The sequence below is a fragment of the Acromyrmex echinatior genome, chromosome 1, assembly GCF_024713525.1.
Source record: "Acromyrmex echinatior isolate Ae372 chromosome 1, ASM2471352v2, whole genome shotgun sequence".
Lineage (NCBI taxonomy): Eukaryota > Metazoa > Arthropoda > Insecta > Hymenoptera > Formicidae > Acromyrmex > Acromyrmex echinatior.
In genome coordinates, this window is record NC_141852.1 from 636,819 (window position 1) to 656,871 (window position 20,053).

The 20,053-nt window shown below is 35.8% G+C and overlaps 1 protein-coding gene across 7 annotated transcripts in view; it reads right to left on the minus strand.

Moving 5' to 3' along the window:
* Pnn (desmosome associated protein-like protein pinnin) overlaps window positions 1-20,053 on the minus strand; it is a 34,709-nt gene that overhangs the window by 3,236 nt on the left and 11,420 nt on the right. For 5 of the 7 annotated variants that reach the window (XR_015546737.1, XM_087411431.1, XM_087411453.1 and 2 more), the window contains 3 exons: window positions 19,081-19,254; window positions 18,571-18,865; window positions 18,063-18,378 (listed from right to left, as the gene is read on the minus strand). Coding sequence is in view for 6 of the 7 variants with exons in the window: in XM_087411431.1 (XP_087267557.1) it covers window positions 18,063-18,378; window positions 18,571-18,865; window positions 19,081-19,254 (785 nt within the window). In the remaining variant the exon portion in view is untranslated. Of the gene's footprint in view, window positions 1-643; window positions 1,173-17,915; window positions 18,379-18,570; window positions 18,866-19,080; window positions 19,255-20,053 lie in introns of those variants that run through there. The other 2 variants (XM_087411452.1, XM_011061687.2) reach the window with 2 other exon arrangements.

Genomic DNA, 20,053 nt, shown 5'->3' on the forward strand with positions numbered 1-20,053 from the left:
AATTGAAATTACATGCTTCTTTTGTATGGTAGTCCTTAGATCGTCAAGTAATCAAATCAACACATTAAAATAGAATTTATTTATTATTAAATAAATCATCAATTCGGTATGTCTCCTAAAAATTCTTGCTATCAACTATAAATCCTATTTATTTATAAATTAACATCAAATATTGCAAGAAATTAATTTATGTAAAAATTTGATGTATTATTTTGTTAATGTGTTATTTTGATTGCTTGATTCATCTATTCCAAACTATTGTACAGAAGAAGCATATAATTTTTATTCTCAAAAAACTTTGATGACTTTCTCGGTGTCCACTTAGTAATAATGTCGAAGCTTTTACAGAGTAATTATTACAACACTTGAAGTACGAAAAGTATGTAGTGACCACGATTCATTTCTTTGCCCTCGTGAAATATAGCGCTTATTATCTTGTATTTTTTTTTATTAATCGTGACATACACTCGTCGATACGGCGTTAATCGGATTGTCGATAATTTTTTTAGAAGCACTGTTTAGAAACATGTATAAATTGAGCTATTACTAAGAACAGATAAAATCGATTTGATTACGGTTTTCTTTTTCAGAACGATACCCTTACATTCATTACAGTTGCCATTTATCGTTTCTCATTTCGAAAATTCTAAATCAATCAAAGTTTGCAGAGTGACATCTTTCTTCCTTTTTTCTTTTTTCCATCATGCGCAAGAAGGAGCGGGCTGAGTGGGAACATCAGGCCTTGCAGAAGCAAAGAGCTCTTTTAGCTCGGGCCTCTCTGAGGTCTGATGACAACCATGTGTAAAAATGTATATAAATGTATAAAAATGTATAATGTACATATTTACAATAGTGTTTAATAATATAATGTATAGGATAGAATTCTAGCTTTGAATAGTGTAGCGGACCATGGAGGTGAGAGCGTACACTCTACGACTTGGGTACACTCTGATGAAATGCCGAATAGGCGGTTCCGAAGTGTGATCTTGCGGAGGTGCTGAATAGGGGGAGTTTTTTTAGCAGGTAGGTGGTGATGTCCTTCCTTGTAGGAGAGACGCAGACTCATCGAATCCTGCACAATCAGGAGACTGGTTCCTGAATGTCTTCCCCTCATCCGGTTAGATTCTCCTTCGGGAGCATCTCGGATGATGGGCTATGTGAAGATTTTTCTCCTCGCAAACAAAAAAAAAGTATATTCATACAATATTAAAAATTTATTCTGTTGCAATCGAAATAAATATTAAAGATCGTGTTAAAATCGGAGAGACGAAGAAAATATGGTTGCGTTCTCACAAAAATGAGCGATAGAGGGGCCCATTTTTTATACTCTAACAGTACAAACGTCGATATGTCGACTGTAAATTGACTTTGCTAAGTCAGGCCTTAAAAGTCGACTGTAAGTCGACTTTGTACAGATGTCCTTCCAATGTCGACTTTAGGACGTCTAGTGCAATTTACGCTCACAAAGTTTACATGTGGCATCATTTCATCCTTGTTGTTTAACTATAGTTAAACAAGGATGAATGCTGTTCATGAGCGTTGTGGGCATGAATCGAACTACAGCCTAGAATGATTGACTTTAAAGTCGGCTTACAGTCGTCTTTAAAGTGGAACATTGTATGACTTAGAGACGTCTCCAAGTTGTCTAAAGTCAACTTACGGACTTCTATACGTCCATTTTTCAGTCTAGAAACTATAGTCGACTCAGAGTCGACTTAGTGCTGTTAGGGTATTCATAATGACACGCGCTACATCAACTAGGATGTAAAGTCAGCTTTATAATGACAGGTTGCGATAATGACCATCAGTTACATATCCATTAGAAATCTGTACATATATTTTTTTATTATTTCTTTATCGATCAGTTTAAAACCGTCCTATTTTAAATATTGTATATATACACTTATCACTTTGTAATTATAACATTGAGAATGATTCAATCGGGCTCGAAACGCCGTTTGTTATTTTTAATTTGTCTTAGTTCTTTATAATTATGTGCAAATTTTGAATAGCCTTTTCATCATATTTCAGTAACTTTTACTTAATTTTATTTCTTTTTTCAATCTGAAATTATTACTTATTAACATAGATTTGCGGTATACGATACTTATCTTTCCACTACATTTCCTGCAACCTTCGGAAAGTTAAGCAGTCACCTATCTCACATTAAGAAGTTATTAAAAATGAAATAGGGAATTCAACTCTGATGACGCTGATCGTGACATATATAATCAAGGTAATGACTCTTAGTGACCATCGAAGGACAATTCACCCCCGATGACCTTGATCTTCCCACACATTATGAAGATCATCACACCGAACAATCTTCCGAAGATTGTTAGTAGTCACTCATTACGCATTACAAAGCTATTCCCCCCCCCAAAAAAACTAAAATGATCCTGACTCATATTCTTAAACCTCTGAATGACCATCGGATACTTTCAGCAGACGAGGGTGAGAGAGGACGAAAGATAAGGCGAAAAAGAGAGGAGTGGTTGGGGTGGGTAGTAGGTGAGGAGATGGAGTTGGTCGAAATTGGGAGAAGTGTGAGAGAAGAGAGATACATGTGACTCTGCGGCCAGCGAAGAAGAAGAAGAAGAAGACGTTACTTCATTTTTCACGAAAATCATCGACACTTTTCTTTGTATGTTCAGAACGGCTTGACCGATTTTTATTTCTTTTGGCTCAAATTACGTCGTGAGACAGGTTAGTTTTACCCTACTGATGACTAGTCATTGCGATAGTAATCCTGCTCAGAGGAACCGCAGGTACGGATTTTGAGTCACGCATTCGGTCGATCGGCCGGTGGTGCTACCATCCGTGGGATTATGTCTGAATGTCTCTAAGGCCGTATCCTCTCTAGTCAAAGGTGGCAATGATATCTCTAGGAGCCTCGTGAGTCGAAAGGCTCAAAACAATGTGACACTACTAAGTGGCCGGTCCATGGATCGATCATCGCACGAGCCCGGTTTACCGGTTTGTGCCATCGCCCATCGAAATCTCACTACTACGACGGCGAACACAACAAAACAGTCGAACACGAGTTTCGCAAGTTCGATGTCGAGACTCGGAATTGTCTCAGATGCCGCCTTTCAGGACATGTTATGTGCGATTCAAAATTTTTTTATATTTTAGTAGTTCTGTACCCCCAAAAAATGGACTTTGCTGGCTCGGAATAAGAGACTTGTAGTATCTTTATATCTTTTATTTTTTTTTAACATGGCTAGAGACACTACCGCGTCTCCTGATTAAAGCTAAGTTACAACTAAATAGAGGATCATTATCTTTACAAATTAAAAAGTAGATAGATAAAAAATAATGAGGGAAGAAAAATCTTAATTTAAAATAGTATAATGTTTCGCAGTACTTCACAATTTAATATTCGATGTCGTAAAGGTACCATAGAAGGTTCAACTATACTAAGTCTTCAGCCGATTGAAATCACAAAACTTCACATACTGTTTAAATGTTGGATAAACTTTAAATTAAATAAAATTACACAATATATAATCATGGCGCAAAAGATATCATATAAAGCGTCTAAAAGATCTAAACGACTATTTCTTTGTTGGACGGCGAGACAGAGCGAGGTAAATTATATATAAAATTATGTGTGCATTAAAAGATTGCTTGAAGAAAATATTACTATCATTAACGGATTTGTTGCGACGTGCGTGCGTGCGTGCGTGCGTGCGTGCGTGCGTGCGTGCGTGCGTGCGTGCGGGCGTATAGACTGTGATTATTCTATCCCCTTTGTTGGAGGGGGACGAATACAGTCTAAATAGCCCACCCCAGTCGATCCGCTCGGAATGCAATTGAGGAGGAGTTGGGAGCTGATTTTAAAAGGAGGGAGAGGAAATCTTTCTTCGAGGGGTAGAGGGAGAGGAAATTCTTCTTCGAGAGAAGATGGGAGAGGGAATTGTCCCTCGAGAGGAGATGGGGAAGGGAATCATTTCTCGAGAGGAGAAAGGGGAGGAAATCGTTCCTCGAGAAAAGAAGAGGAATAATTTAAGATTTCTCGGATGGCAGGATCGATGACAGGGGAGGGGGTGAGGTCTACCGGTTGTGTCTGATCTGATACTGCGATACGGCGAGTAGGAGACCTCAAGGTAGCGGTCGTCGATTGTGGCGGTACGGTTATTTTGGCTATGCGGACGGTTCCGCCAATTCCTTCGGGACGTAAGGAATTTGTCCCCGTTTTCTAATTGACGTACTAGTGCACTATAACCGAAGAGTAAAATATATTTCGTTAGAAATACGTATAAGTGTGTATATATGTTGTTTGCGAGGAGACGTGTGGATGAACAGGAAGGAATGGCAGGAGCGACTTACTGGTTACCTGGTAGGTCCACAAGATCTCGGGTAACTATCGGTTGATATATGAACGAGGAGGTCCGCTGTCTACGGAGAGCGCCAGAAGGACAGTCGCAGTGTCATATGCCTGGGTGATCGCAACGACAATTGCTGCCCACAATTTACTCTTTTCTCTTCGCACTTGCGTAAATATCGCGAACTGGCGTGATTATCGCGGGTTCTCGTAGGTTGATTTCCGCACTGACCGCAGTTGATCCTGACAATGGTTTAATAAACTCGCGAACTTTTCTGACATGAACTGTACCAACGTGAACCGGGTGAGTTTGACTTTGTACTGACGCTCTGCGCTTCCGCGGGACCTCTATTTATATCTTGAAATAAAGGCGTTATATCCTTTGCCTAGGATGCAATAGTTAGTTGCAATGTCACGCGAGATTTACGATTTTTATAGCGTCCTATCGTTATTAATCTAAAGTGCATCGTTAGAGGAGATTCGAGAAGAAAAGAAGTGATTACGTTTTTCTTTAAAGAGGCAAGATTGCTCCAGACGGATGACGAATTCTGTTATCCTCGCGGAAAATATGGCTAAGTAAACAGATGGATGGTGCATTATCGTGCACAACTAGTTTTGCGTGCAACCATTGTCAGTCGCGAGTCTGATCTTAGACAACGCTACCGTGAGAATTCCGTGAGTTATTCCATGCGTTTTATGATTTTTTAAGCGCGACATGATGCCTGTTTTCCTAAGATGAAATTGTTGGTCAGTCTGGAACGACAAAGTTTGGATTTTTACTATTACGTGACTTCGGTGCATTTATAATGTCTTTTGCAATCTTGTCTCTTTTCGAGCCTGCATTAAGAGTGTTATTCCTTTCGGGTTAATTGGCGTTTACGAGTTTTCGCGGAGCTTGTCCGGTCCCTCTTTTCAGTTCTGTCAGACCGTTATCAGAAGGCTCCACCTCGCAGACGCCAACCATAGTCGCGACGTGGAACCGAAAAAAAGAATCATGGCGTCTGTAGGACGTAACAATTAATTAATTTTGACTTATGTTCCTGATATAAACCATAATACTTCTGTATCTAATTTTAGAATTATATAAGTAAAAAATGAATTTTTTAATTTTTCTTTGATTTTCTTGTGAAATCAGACACGGATTTTCTATTTATGCGTATTTTGATTCTATAAATAAATATATTTAATAAAAATATTTTGCAATAAAATTAGAAAATTTTAGTTGTAATTCGTGATTGCCATCATTCCAGTATTCTTTTAAAATGATAAATAATTTAATCTAATATTCTTATCTAGTTCAGACCTAGTTCAATTCTCAAGCATCTTTTTATGAATAATGGTTGCCTTTGATCTAACGATATAATGATGCTTTGCAACATTAGTCGCTCAGAAATAATTCTATAGGACCGGTTTCATCAAGTGTGGTATCGGTACTTCTACGATGACGATTTGCATGAAATCGTTTTTCTCCATTTTTCATCTTGCACATAAACACAACTTTAACTCAAATTTGTAGAGGAATTGTGGGATCTCTAGGCTCCAACAGAATATATTCATTTATTTCAATTTTTTCGTTTCCGACAATAACCGATTTATGTTTTTTGAGTATCAACAATATTATTTTCTTCTTCCCATACAATATCTTTCTTAAGGCTCCTGACTAGTCGCGGCGGTCATGTTAGAACGGTAACGTTAGAAGCGAGGGATGACATGTTAACTTATGTTGCGTGCCATTTTTAAATAAAGACAATTTGGATAAAACGAAATGACAAGATCACTTTAAAACACTTGTAAAAATTGATAAAAATTGTCCTTTTCTCTCTTGATAGTTTATAAATAGTCGTAAAAGGCACGTAAAGTGAGCCTATATTCGGATCACAAACACATGGGGAAACACACGGTCCGAAATTGTTGAAACGAGTAAAATATACGCTTTTAGATATAAAATTCCAAGATAACTTTAGTTTTCATCGATAATTACTTTAATAAGTACGAAACAAGTCACATTTTCACAATTAGGCAAATAATAATGAAATAGCATGCAACAAACATAAATTTCATTTTAAAATGTCACTTTTCCACGCCTATAAGTTCGGCCATTTATCGTGGTGTGGCATTGTAACACACAAACGAGCCCATATGTGCTAGCCTGCGGCGCGCCGAGAGTGAATGAGACAGCGAGCTTCTTCTCCCACTAGTAGCTTGTTTCAAGCGACCGAAAATGCTTTCTCGGCCGCTCGGCGGCCCTATCAATAAGGGGCGGGGGGCAAAACCTAAATAACATATAAGTTTTAATAAATTGTAGTAATACTCCTCCATTTAATTCAGTATAGTATAAATCATGTTAAAACGCAACAGTTTACGAGATATTTAATTGTTTACGATTTTTCATGCATGTTATAATATATATAGTATATCTCTCCTTCATAAACTTGAGTAGCAAGAATAGTTCAATAGAAGTAGAATTTTACCGGAAAAAAATTATTGTATAAATCAGCATTTCTTTTCAAAAAAGAAAATATCGAAAGACCATCAGAAAAGAACTGCTATGTTCGAAACTCAAGACTTGTGAAGAAAGTATGCGAAAAAAAAATCGAATAAATTGCAAAAAACACGTTTTTCGCTTATAAAAGATATTGATTGTATAGAAAAAAAGTTCGGTATAAAAAATGTAGGTATTCGAAATACTTACAAAATAAGACATGGAATATTAAAATCGATCTATTAGTTCAGTAGAAAAAAAATAAAAAAACATCGAAAAAAGCTTTTTTTTCACTCGCTCTGTGTTCATTAAGATTTAAACGCAAAACTTTGAAATTCTCGTAAAATGTAGTCTTCGTAATGGCGAACAAATCTAGCCCTGAACAAGCCTGAAAATGTTCATTAATTATTGCAAAAAGCCATTTGTTTATTAAAAATCTGTCTGCGGAAAACTTAATTTCTTCATCTTTGAGCAATCGCACAGCAATTTAAAGGGATTTTGCTTCTTCAAGAGTTGCACTATTACGTACGATTAATAAAACGATTTTTTTGCAGTTAAACTATTAGAAAATGATTTTAAAAAGTGGATATCTATTTCCATATAAAAAAATGAAAATAATTTTGTTAATATACATCATATCAAATAGCCGTGTGAAGTATTCGAAATCTGACATTTTTCTACGAATTTAAAAAGAAAAGATTTAAAAAGAAAAGATATCCTCTGATTATTAGAAGCCGAGATAACAATTTTTTTTTCAAAAAATCACTGTGGCTCTAGTTTTTAAAATTAAGAGTTTCGTCTGGCACCAATTTGTGAAGGAAGAATTGAATTTGCTGTTAAAAAATCTCGTATTGTAACCATGAAATTTTTAGTTTAGAAAATTTTTTCTTTCTTGAATTTTTATTTTTTCGGTTTATTATTAAAAAATCACGTCTGAGTATGGAACGCATATTTGATTAAATTTAAGCTATCACATTAGCTATGTTTCTTTATTTAATATCCTGTAAAAAGTGTCCAATTGGATAATTAAATGTGACGGTACATCACACATTTTCTATCCGTATTAATGTATATTTCTCATAATATTATTTTTTGCCTTTTTATTTTTAATTTTATTATTTGTGACTCGTTTTGTACCTTTCTTTTTATTACTTGCGGCTCGTCTGTATTTTTTTTATTATTTTTAATTTCTTATTCCTGTGGCAATTTTACATTACATTTTTGTACTTTCTAACAGAAATATATTCGTCCTTAATCTACATACACAAGTCAAAGGAATATCAATTACAACTTCCTTTTCATTTTATATTGGAGCGAGATTTATATTTGATACTGCGATCGAGAGCGAATTTTAATTTTTATATATTTTATCTATGTAATATTTCCATTGTTATTTTTGTTCACATTGAAAATGATCCAACAGAGATCGAAACGTTTGTTTTGTTTTACTTGTTACCGGTCAAATTAAAGTTTATATTTTAACTTGATGACGTGTTTTATTTATTAACTGTTCAAAAAATTCTTTTATTTTATGATAATTGTTTTAGGCTCGTAACCCTTTGTCTTTCTGTTTTTTTAAATGTACGGAATTATTAGTACAAAATTGTTTTTGTGAATTTAATTGTAAATGCAAATATGACATATGTAAACAAATAATTAATAAGCAATTTGCTAAATGTTAACATAACTGTTAAAGATATAGCACTGACTTTTACAAATATAAAAGTAAATTAGTGTTACATGAAAAATATTTTGCAACTATATTCAAGAGTTACACTAACATTTGGCAAATTATTTATTATTTGTTTACATATGTCATATTTGCATTTGCAATTAAATACATAAAAGTAATTAAAGTATTTTGTACTGATAATTCCGTACATTTAATTGTCCAATTAAATACTTTTTACGGCATGTTAAAGAAACATAGTTAATGTGACTTAAATTTGTTAATCAGACATACACTCTATACTTAAACGTAATTTTTTAGTAATAAACCGAAAAAATAAAAATTCAAGAAACAAAAAACTAAAAATTTCATGATTACAATTACTTTGCGAAACATTTGGTTAAGCTATTTGTTTATATCTTGTCAAGCTACTCCAGATTTTAAAAAATCAGATTTAAAAACATGTTTTAAACATTAGATTAAATTAAACATGTTTTTTTTTTAAACAATTTAAAACAAACGTTTAAAACGTTATTTTTTAAAAATGTGTTTTTAATACTATTTAATAAAAGAAAAGGTGACACTCCAGTTACATTTTACACGACTTAATTTACTTAGTTAATAATGAATATTTAAGTTTAAAACTTGACAATTACATTCATTAAAATGTTGTTTACAGAAGTTTACTTTACAGAAAAACTGCAAGAGACAATTGTCTCTGATTTGGAATCTCTGGATGGGAATTTGGAAGTTTCTATTTCGCGTAAGTTTGGGATTTTCATCGCTCCATAAATGCATGTTATGCGAATTAAATATCTCTTCTTGCGTAAATAGCGATTCATCGCTGAATATTATTCGAGATGGAAATCTTGGATCTCGATCTACTTTTCTTAAAAAGTTTTCGCAGAACGTTTTCCTTAGAGGATAATCTTCTGGTCGTAACTGTTGCACACGTGTATAATGAAAAGCATTTTTCTGCTTGTAATATCCTCTGAACGGTCGAATACGATGATTCGTATTCCCGAGCAATAACCCGAATACTCGTTTCAGAGTTTCGCTCAACAGCGAATAATTTCTTCTGTATTTCGTAAATTTCTTGCGACACGATTTCTACCAACGTCGTGATTATTTGGTAGGACACTGCCGGTTTCGTATAATCTTTGCCGCTCGGAGTATGACAGTGGCCGATGGATGTTTTTGACGGTTCGGATACAATTCCGCGTACCGCCTTGTAGCAGGATAATGCTGTCCGTGGCACTCACCCAGTACCATCAGCATATCGTAATATTCTTCATTTATGTAGGCTATATTATCGTCCTGGTAGAGAATGACACATGGAAGATCTTTCTCACTTCTGGAAATCTCTCGCTTTTATGAATTTCTTGCCTTTGAGAATCTTTCGCTTCAAGCGGTTGAGGGATTATTGATCGACGTATCGATCATTTCGTATTTATACGATCTTTGCTGGAGGTCGATGCCCCCTCCGCGACCCCTGCCGCGAATCGGAGCACGTTCAAGGATAATATATTCATTTTGGATCACCCTGTATATATATATATATATGTAGTAAAAAGAAATCCATTATTTTTACTACACCTACTATATATATATATATATATATATATATATATATATATATAGTAGGTGTAGTAAAAAGAAATCCATTATTTTTACTACACCTAATATATATATAATTCATACTTAACGTACACCTATATTTAATCCCTTCAATTCCGTTTTTATAGTATGTGTAATACAAAAAAAACATGGGGACAAATCTCCTAAAGGAGTAGGCGGAGCTGTCCACTCCTTTAGGAGATTTGTCCCCATGTTTTTTTAGCCGAAGTGTGCCGCCACAACCGACCGACGACGGTTTCTTAGAAATTTCACATTCGCCAATCTTCAAAGAAACAACCGATGGACCTAATCACTCCCTCTGTCCTTGACTCTGCCATTCGGGAGATCCTTAATTATTCCCTTCCCTTAATTGAAGAGCGATTCCCTCCCTCTCCTTCTTTAGATCGGCTCCCATTTTTTCCCTCATATCAATCAGATCCCATATGATCGACTGGAACCGGTTTTTCAGAATCTATTCCTCCCCCTTCAATGAAGGGGATAGATTAGTAACCATATATACTACACCCAGCAACCGAGAGTGGATTGAAATGTATTGAAATAGATTCAGATTTCCAGAAATATTGATTCACGAATGTTAAAATGAATATTTTTCAATCCTGAATTTTTATTCATTTATAGGAATTGCATGGAGTATATCTCTATGCCTTTCAATCTAAAAATAATATCAGCTTTTTCTGTGCATTGTAAATACTGTTCAATTCAAAATTTTGAATAAGAAATGCAGTTTTTCAATCTAATTGCATCCAATTGAATCTAATTGAATCTAATTAAATCCAAAAAAAAGTATTCACTATTTAAAATACGCATTCGGATAGAAAAAAGTTTTAATCCATTTTAATTTATTCTCGTTTGATGAGCAGAAAATCTCACTCCTTACGTTCTTTCAAGCACCTAATGTGCTCTTGCACCATCTTCCTCATCTCCAATTCTCAATAGCCCTACCTTCCTCTTCTCCGATCCACACACAAACGCGCTCGCCCGCCCGCCCGCGCGCGCGCGCGCACGCACGCACGCACGCACGCACGCACGCACGCACGCACGCACGCACGCACGCACGCACGCACATACCTGCAAACACACCAATTTCGTCAGTCTCACTTAAATACTGAGTGATATGTATAATTGTTGAAATGCTTTCGTTTTAGTTAGAAATCTGCGTTCTATGTGGTGTAATTCTAATTGCCATCCACAATTTCACATTTTTTCGGAGGCTAATCTGTTGATCGGTGCAGAGCTGTTTTGAGAGTTACTGTGCACAGGGCGAATCAGCTCTTCACATAATTGCCCAACGTTGCAGAAAGCGCAGTTGGGGTGGATCCTGCAGGGCAGCGAACCATTGCAGCAGATACCCAAGGTACAATCTCTTGACGCCTCTGTAACTAACGTCCAATTTGTTGAACAAACAATTGAATAAGTTCTAGTAACTCGACGACGTAGGACAACGTTCGTCCGGCTATATCGAAAAGAAGATCTCTGTGAACAACACTTTCTAGCTAATGTAACTCAAAATTCCTAGGGCAGGTACGTGGTCAAGCTACCTGTCAATGATCATCTGATCGGTAAGTTGGGAGATTCTCGCGAGATCGCGCTGAAAAGGCTAAAGGATTTGGAGAAACGTTTCAAGCGTGAGCTTAGACTTCAACCTTTATATGTACAGTTCATCAATGAGTATTTGTCATTAAGTCACCTGCGACGAATACCCATAGTATAAGGAAGAGATGGCATTATTTTACTTACTACTGTGTTCAAAGTCTCTGGTCATTCTTCGAAGCTCCGCGTTGTATTCAAAATGCCTCCTGCAAAAGCAGCACTGGCGTATCTTTGATCGACATCCTGATGATAGGGCTAGTCATCCAGCAAGATCTAACATGCATATTAATACGTTTCCGCACCTTTCAATATGTCATCACGGGCGACATAGTAAAAATATACCGGCAAGTGCAAGTGCACCCTTCCCAAGCACGGTTCTACGGAGGATTTTATGGCGAGACGATTCATCCCACGAAGTTGGTACCTACGAGTTAACGACTATTACCTATGGCACGTCTTCCACTTCGTTTTTGGTCACGAGATGTCTCGCTTATTTGGTGAATAGATTGTCATCTGAATACCCCATTGGCGCGTCGCTATGCACGCGATTTTTGTCAACAACATGCTCGCTGAGGCTGATATCATTCATGAGACAAAATCAATTCGGGATGAGACGATTCAACTTCTTAAAAGGGATGGCTTTGAGTTTTTTAGTAAATGGGCATCGAACGCCTCCAAATTGCTCGAGGATCTGGTAAGCCGTCAAGACGGTTCTGTAGTCATTAACAACGATCTGGAGCCCTATATTTTGGGATGGAACTAATCCACGGACGTGTTCCATTTTCCATCTAAGTGACCTTTATTGATATTTCTTAGATCTTATTGACGATATTTTAAAATGACGCATTCTGTCAGAGGTCGCTGGGCTGTTCGACCCGCTGGGTCTTTTAGGTCCAGTTGTAACAAAAACGCAAAGCTCATTATTAGGAACTGTGACAATCAGGCATTCAGTGATACGAATCGATTCCTCTTGACATCAGTGACCAATGGATTGACGTTTAAATCTCAATTGGAATCGCTAGATCAATTGCACGTTTTCCGATGCGTCAAATTCAGTTCAGATCCACAACTAGTGCAGGTCCACGGATTTTCCGACGCTAGCCAGTGCGCATACGGAGCTTGCATATTCGTTCGCACGAAACTTGGGCCCAACAAATATCGCTCTAAATTGCTCGTCTCAAAATCCATCGCTCCTCTTAAGGCTCTTTCTCTGCCGCGACTTGAGTTGTTCAGTTGTACTACTGACACGCTTGATTCTCAAGGAAAGAGATTTCATAGATTTAACAGGTATCCCCACGTTTCTTTGGTCAGACTCAATCATTGTTCTAAACTGGATAGCATCACCGTCTCGAAAATGGACGATATTTGTTGCTAATTGGATCAGTGAGGTCCAATGGTCTATGGAAATTAAGGACTGCCATCACATCGGATCTGACAATCCCAACGTCCTATCGCGTGGATTGAATCCAATTGATTTGACAAACCACTCTATGTGGTGGCATGGACCTCTCTTTTTGCAGGAGGACAACGAGCAATAGATAATCAGCACCATCATTCAGATGGATGATGATCTCCCTGAACGACGAAAGGTATTGTCAGTCGCGGTCGCGTGCGATCGCTGCGTGTTTAGTGAACTGTTGGCCAATCACTCGAGTTTAAATAAAATTTGCCGTATCATTCCTATTGTTTGAGGCTCTCCGAGGGATTCCGGATCCACCACACATCTTTGTAACTCCAAACGAGATGTCTCACGCGCTGAATGTCATGTGCAAGATCGTTCAGCGTTAGGTCTTTTCCAGCGAATACACAGCATTAAGAAGTGAGACGATCCAGCAGATTGCTATCGTTATCCTCATTTATGGACGAGACAGGTTTGTAGCGCGTCGGTGGCAGATTAATCAACTCAACATTGCAATTTGATGCTTGCCATCCTATATTATTGCCTCACAATCATTTGACTCAGCTCATTATATGATACGAGCATGTTTGAAATTTGCATGCGAGTTTGCAAATCACGATGCACCGCCATTAGGCAACGATTCTGATCGTTGTCGTTGTGCTCTATACGACACCTCATTCAGAAGTGCGTAAAGTGTTTCAAGGCCAATCCGCGTGTCTGAGGCCATCATGGCCATCATGCTTTACCCGCGAGTAGAGTCATAGTATCTAGATCATTCTCTCACTGTGGCGTCGATTACGCTGGCCCGATGATACTGCGTGAGGGTAAAACGCGCGGAACGATAAGGTTTACGTAGCCGTCTTTGTCTGCTTCGCTAACTAGTATAGTTCCTTCAAACGTCCTTGAGCTCCGACGAAGGCGGTGCACCTAGAGCTGGTTAGCGACCTCACCTTCATTGGCGCTTTCAAGCGATTTATTCTCACGTAGGAGTAAACCGTCCGACAACGGCACCGCCTTCATCGGAGCTTAAGGACGTTTGAAGGAGCTATACTAGTTCTTTCACGACACAATCTAACATTCAACCTTTTCTAAGCGATTAAGAGATTGCATGGAACTTCATTCTGCCGAACGCCCCTCACGTCGGCGAACTGTGGGAGACGCGGTTAAGTCTGCGAAGCATCACATGACCATCATTGGCAAGGCTCACTTGACTTTTGAGGAGCTCCAAACCGTACTCTGCGAGATCGAAGCGATCCTAAATTCTCGTCATACCGCTAAGTGCGGATCCCAACGATATCGCATATCTTTCTCCCGGTCATTTCTTGGTTGGTACTGCACTTAACAGTTTTCCTTGCAGCGATTTAAGCGGAAATACAAAGTATATCGCAAACATCACTATGAACTATTCAAAAACTGATTTTTTATATTTTAGCCAGTCTGTATATCAGACAGTGAGTCACTTTTAGCTAGTATTATTCAAGGTTACAAATGGAAAAATATAACATTAAAATGCTAATCAATTCCATGAAAATGAAAGTTGGAAAGTAATAAAAAATTACGCCAGAAAGACTCATTACTGCGTAACGAACGACATTGACTGACTAGACGTAACAACAACTCTTAGTCTTTATAGCTTGTCTATGATCGGAAGGTAAGCCTTGAAAACCCCCTCCATATCTGTCTGCAAATTAAGTTCGTGCGTCTGTCTCATGATGAATATCATTTCCAAAATCAATCTCTTTCTGTAGTGAGGCTCCTCATCCAGTATTGTAACGTTGTCCCAATCGAAATCATGGCCCTCTTGTAATCGATGCTCCGTTACGAGTAGAGATGTTCCATCGGATGTGATTCTTGACCTGAGCTGTCTACACTTCTGTCCCACATGACTTGCATCGATTACAATATCACAACTCTTACAGAGATTTTATTAACAACATTCGACTTCTTGTCACACTTATAAAGGGTCCTTATACACTCTAATAAATTCTCGCAATTTATTAATACTTTATTAATAGAACGATATCCTCATACACTCGCTATTCAATCTGCTTAACTTCTTAGTAATACCACGAACAGTGAATCATGAAGGCTGCACTGCTTCAACCTGCTTATTATCATTAACAACACTTTTCCTATTATTAACCTTAATAATTTTCTTCAAACGATTGTTAATATTCTCAAATATAAAGTTCAATGAATAATCATTCTCTAACAATACTTTAATAATGAAACACAAATTATCAAGGTGAAATTTAGGATTCGAAAGCAAAATTACCCTGTCAACTAATCCCGCGATTGTACCTATTTTTTGAGAAACCGGATGCTGTGACCAAAAATTCAAATATTTACCCGAAAAAGTCGGCTTATAGCACCAATTGAACTCTATCAACTCATTATCCCTAATCACTATAACATCCAAAAAATTAATTATAATCTTAAAGTTTTTTGATAAATTAGTTTTTCGTATTCTCTATTCCGATCATTTTCTTATTTTCGTTCATTTTTTTTCTTTTTCTTTCACTCTTTTTGAGATTAATTCTGGCATTTAAATTCTCGAGATAGGGGAGCTCACCATGACAGAATAATTTTTATTTACAATTTATTTATGTTAGTTTATTTGTGCTGTCTTTGAGGAGGGCTCAAAAGTGAGCATGAAAAATGTAAGTATGTTTTAGTGAGTGGAGAAGTTTCACACTTAATGGACATGTTGCGACGTCTTCTGCGCTTGACTCCTATTACCCGTGTCCTTTCCAGTTTTTTAATTATAAGTTAATTTATCAATATTATAAAAAAATCACGTTTGAATATGGAATGCATGTCTGATTAACAAATTTAAGTCATATTAGCTATGTTTCTTTATTTAGTATGCTGTAAAAAGTGTCCAATTGGACAATTAAATGTACGGAATTTTTTTAGTAATAAATCGAAAAAATAAAAATTCAAGAAAAAATTTTCTAAACTAAAATTTCATGGTTACGATTCGAGATTTTTTTAACAGCAATTTAATTCTTCCTTGATAAATTGGTGCCAGACGGAACTCTTAATTTTAAAAACTAGAGCCACAGTGATTTTTTGAAAAAAAAAAAAAAAAAAAAAAAATTGTTATCTCGGCTCCTAATAATCGGAGGGTAATCTTTTTTTTAAATTCATAGAAAAATGTCAGATTTCGAATGCTTCACATGGCTATTTGATATGATGCATATTAACGAAATTATTTTCATTTTTTTTTATATGGAAATAGATACCCACTTTTTAAAATCGTTTTATAATGGTTTAACTGCAAAAAAATCATTTTATGCGTTTTATTTAAGCATACGTGATAGTACAACTCTTGAAGAAGCAAAATCTCTGTAAATTGCTGTGCGACTGCTCAAAGGTGAAGAAATTAAGTTTTCCGCAGACAAGTTTTTAGTGAACAAATGATTTTTTGCAAAAATTAATTCAGGAACATTTCAGGGCTAGTTCAGGGCTAGATTTGTTCATTACGAGGGCTACATTTTACGAGAATTTCAAAGCTTTGCGTTTAAATCTCATTAAATAGAGAGCGAGTGAAAAAAGGCCTTTTTCAGTGTTTTTTATTTTTTTTTATTGCACTAATAGATCGATTTTAACGTTCCACGTCTCATTTTGTAGGTATTTCAAATACTTACAAAAATTTTGTATATCGAATTTTTTTCTATACAATCAATATCTTTCGTTATAACTGAAAAACGTGCTTTTTGCAATTATTCGATTTTTGTTCGCATATTTTCTTCAAGTCTCGAGTCTCAAACATACACGTTTCTTTTCTGATAGCCTTTCGTAAAAAGAAATGCTGGTTTATAATTTTTTTCCGATAAAATTTTACTTCTACTGAACTATTCTTGCTACTCGAGTTTATGAAGGAGGGATATATTATATAATACTATATAATGCATAAAAAATCGTAAACAATTAAATAAACTGTTGCGTTTTTTAACATGATTTATACTATTCTGGATTAAGGGGAGGAGTATTACTAATTTATTAAAATTTATATGTTATTTAGAGTGCCCCCGGCCCCTAGGGTCGAACGACCGAGATTGCCGAGAAAACATTTTCGGTCGCTTGAAAGAAATGATTAGTATGAGAAGGAGCTCGCTGTCTCATTCACTCTCGGCGCGCCACAGGCAAGCACACGGACATGGGCTCGTGTTTAAGTGTGTGGCTATCGGTTTCGCCAGACCGCTGTCTGATTCTGTGTCGCCACCGTCAACGCAGAGTTTTTGACTGAGTAGTCAGAAGTCTTAAAGATAACTTTGACCGTTAGGGTCATTACTTCTATTCCTTATTGTTGAATTTTCAAATGCACGGTCCAGTAAGATTCTTATTGTTAAAGATTAAAGCATGGTGGAAGGCTAACATAGTACAGTTGGACAATGTCTTTCTAAATCCTGCCCTTTGTCCATAGATTGTTCATAACGACGAAGCTATCAACTGTAAAACGCTAAATATGGGATCGTATTCATAGTCGATTTTTATTTTAAAACTGTCTTAAATATGTCTTGAGATGTTAATACAGTCCTCGTGTTGACTTATGACATTTTAAGATTGACATTTACAAGATATTTTACTTAAGACAGTCTTAAATGCAAAAATCCATAAATATCACCCCATGTTTCGCAGTTCATAGTTGGTAACCCTTAAACCTTATGAACAGTCCATAGACAGAGAGAGCAGAAATTTAGAATGAGACACTGTCCAATTGCACACATCATGTTATCCTTCCATCATGAATTAAAGTCATAAAACTAAAAAAAATTACAAATTTGTATGTTAATAAAATTACAAGTTTTCTTTTGGGATGTCTTTAATTATACAATCATAAAACAATACTTGAAGACTATGAAAATTCTCTTACTATGAAAATCCTCATTTTGTGTCAGACCATTGGCTGTACATAATATGTACAACTTTTTATTGTAGCAAATATACATACTAGCCATTGTTTACATCATGTTGAACTTGATCCAATTGTACTTCTTCCTTTTTCTCTGTATGATCATCACAATTTTCATCTATTACAGACTCTATTGAAATATCAGCATTATCATTACTATCATTGATTGCAGCCTCAATATTATGTTCTGGATTAGGATCTCGATTTTCTTCACCCTCTTCTAGTAAACGTGGAGCTTCTACAGTATGTAAAGATGAAGATGCTTCAAAGTTTTGTGAATGTTTGCTTAACCCTATCTGAACCTCTATTAGATTTAATTCTTCAATCAATGCTTTTTCTCTTTTTTCAATTTCCTCTGAAATAAAAAAAAAAATTTGCATAAATATACACATACATGAATTTACATACAATGATAAGATTGTTCTTTGTTATTGTATTGCATTAAAACTTTCTAACTTTTACCAAACTTCAAAGATTTATTTCATTTTACAATGTATAAACTAATTTAGCTATAAAGAACAGACCTAATATTTATGAGATTACTAACCATGAAGTTCTTTCGTGGACTGCGCTAATAACATGTCTGTTTGTGGGTGTTTACGTTTTGGTATATAATAAATAGAAGGTTGTGCGTGTGTTTTAATAAATAAAGCAAGAGGTAACTGTGCATTGCGCCAATCTTGAAATTGTCGACTACGTGCAAGCTTTGCTTCCAATGCTCGCACTTCAGCCAATTGCCGTTTTCGTGACAAAAATAATTGTTGTCTCTCTCTTCGCAATTCTTCTTTTTCTCGTCTTCTAGCTTCTTCTACTCTAGCTTCCACTTCTGCTTTTTTATCTTCCTGCAAATGAAACATTATACTTCAAAAACATTAGAAGATTTGTGGGTTATCGCCGTGTTTTCATCCTTGCCAGGTTCATGAAATGTTGGCATTAGCAATGGATGAAAATACGGTGATAACTCGCAAACCTTCTGATATCTTTGATAATACCTGTGAAAGCCTAAAAAGCATTACACTTCATGATAAGCTACTGATTAAATTTAAATATATCCTACCTTCGCTTTGAGTTTAGTTTCTTCTTGTCTAAATTTTTGTAAAGTACCTAAAAGTGCACCAAACATTCGTTTATTTCTTTGTCGACTACGCTCATCTGTTCTTTCTCGTCTGATAACTTCTTGACGTGAAGGAATTTCTCGAGGAGTAGCTATTACTCTGGATGATACAGCAGGCTTAATAACAAAATACATATTAATTTGATAATTATACAGTTTAGCATAATCACCTCAAAAAATCAATAAAATTAGATTTATTCGACGCGTTTTTGCATGAAATGAAAGAATCTGGCAGAAATAAGCGTCGCTGTCCCGCGAACTGAGATATTAAAGCGTTAAAGTTAACGACGATTGAAATTAGGAAATCTGTCGCAACCACGAAATATTACGATGCAAGCGTGTGTGTTGTGGTAAAAAAAATTTGCTACTTTAAAACAAGTTCTCTGTTCTAAAACAAATTCACGATTTTAAAACAAATTCTCTGCTTTAAAAACAAATTCACTACTTTATAAACAAATTCATTGATTTAAAAAAACGAATTTACTACTTTAAAAACACAAATAATTTTTTTATATTATTTTTGTTTTGAAAACAATAAATTTGTTTTATAAAGTAGTGAATTTGTGTTTTAGAATTTGTTTTAAAATAGTGAATTTATGTTCTACTCTATCATTTTTTTAGCATCTTTCCATTTTTCTTTTTTCCAGCATTTTTCCGAGAGTAGTAAATTCGCTCCATCTCGAAGAATCTAGTCGCAAAAATTTTGGACAAATACGCAATTTTATCCCTAACGATATAAGTAAATAGTTATATTTATATGCTGGAAAAATGAATATAAAAATGAATTATCGAACAATTATTTATTAATAATGAATTTCTTTTTATATGTATAGAAATTCAATTTCGATAATCGTGTATTTAACGTATATGTGCAGATGAACAGTAATGTATCCCAATAATTCTGATTGGTTTGATC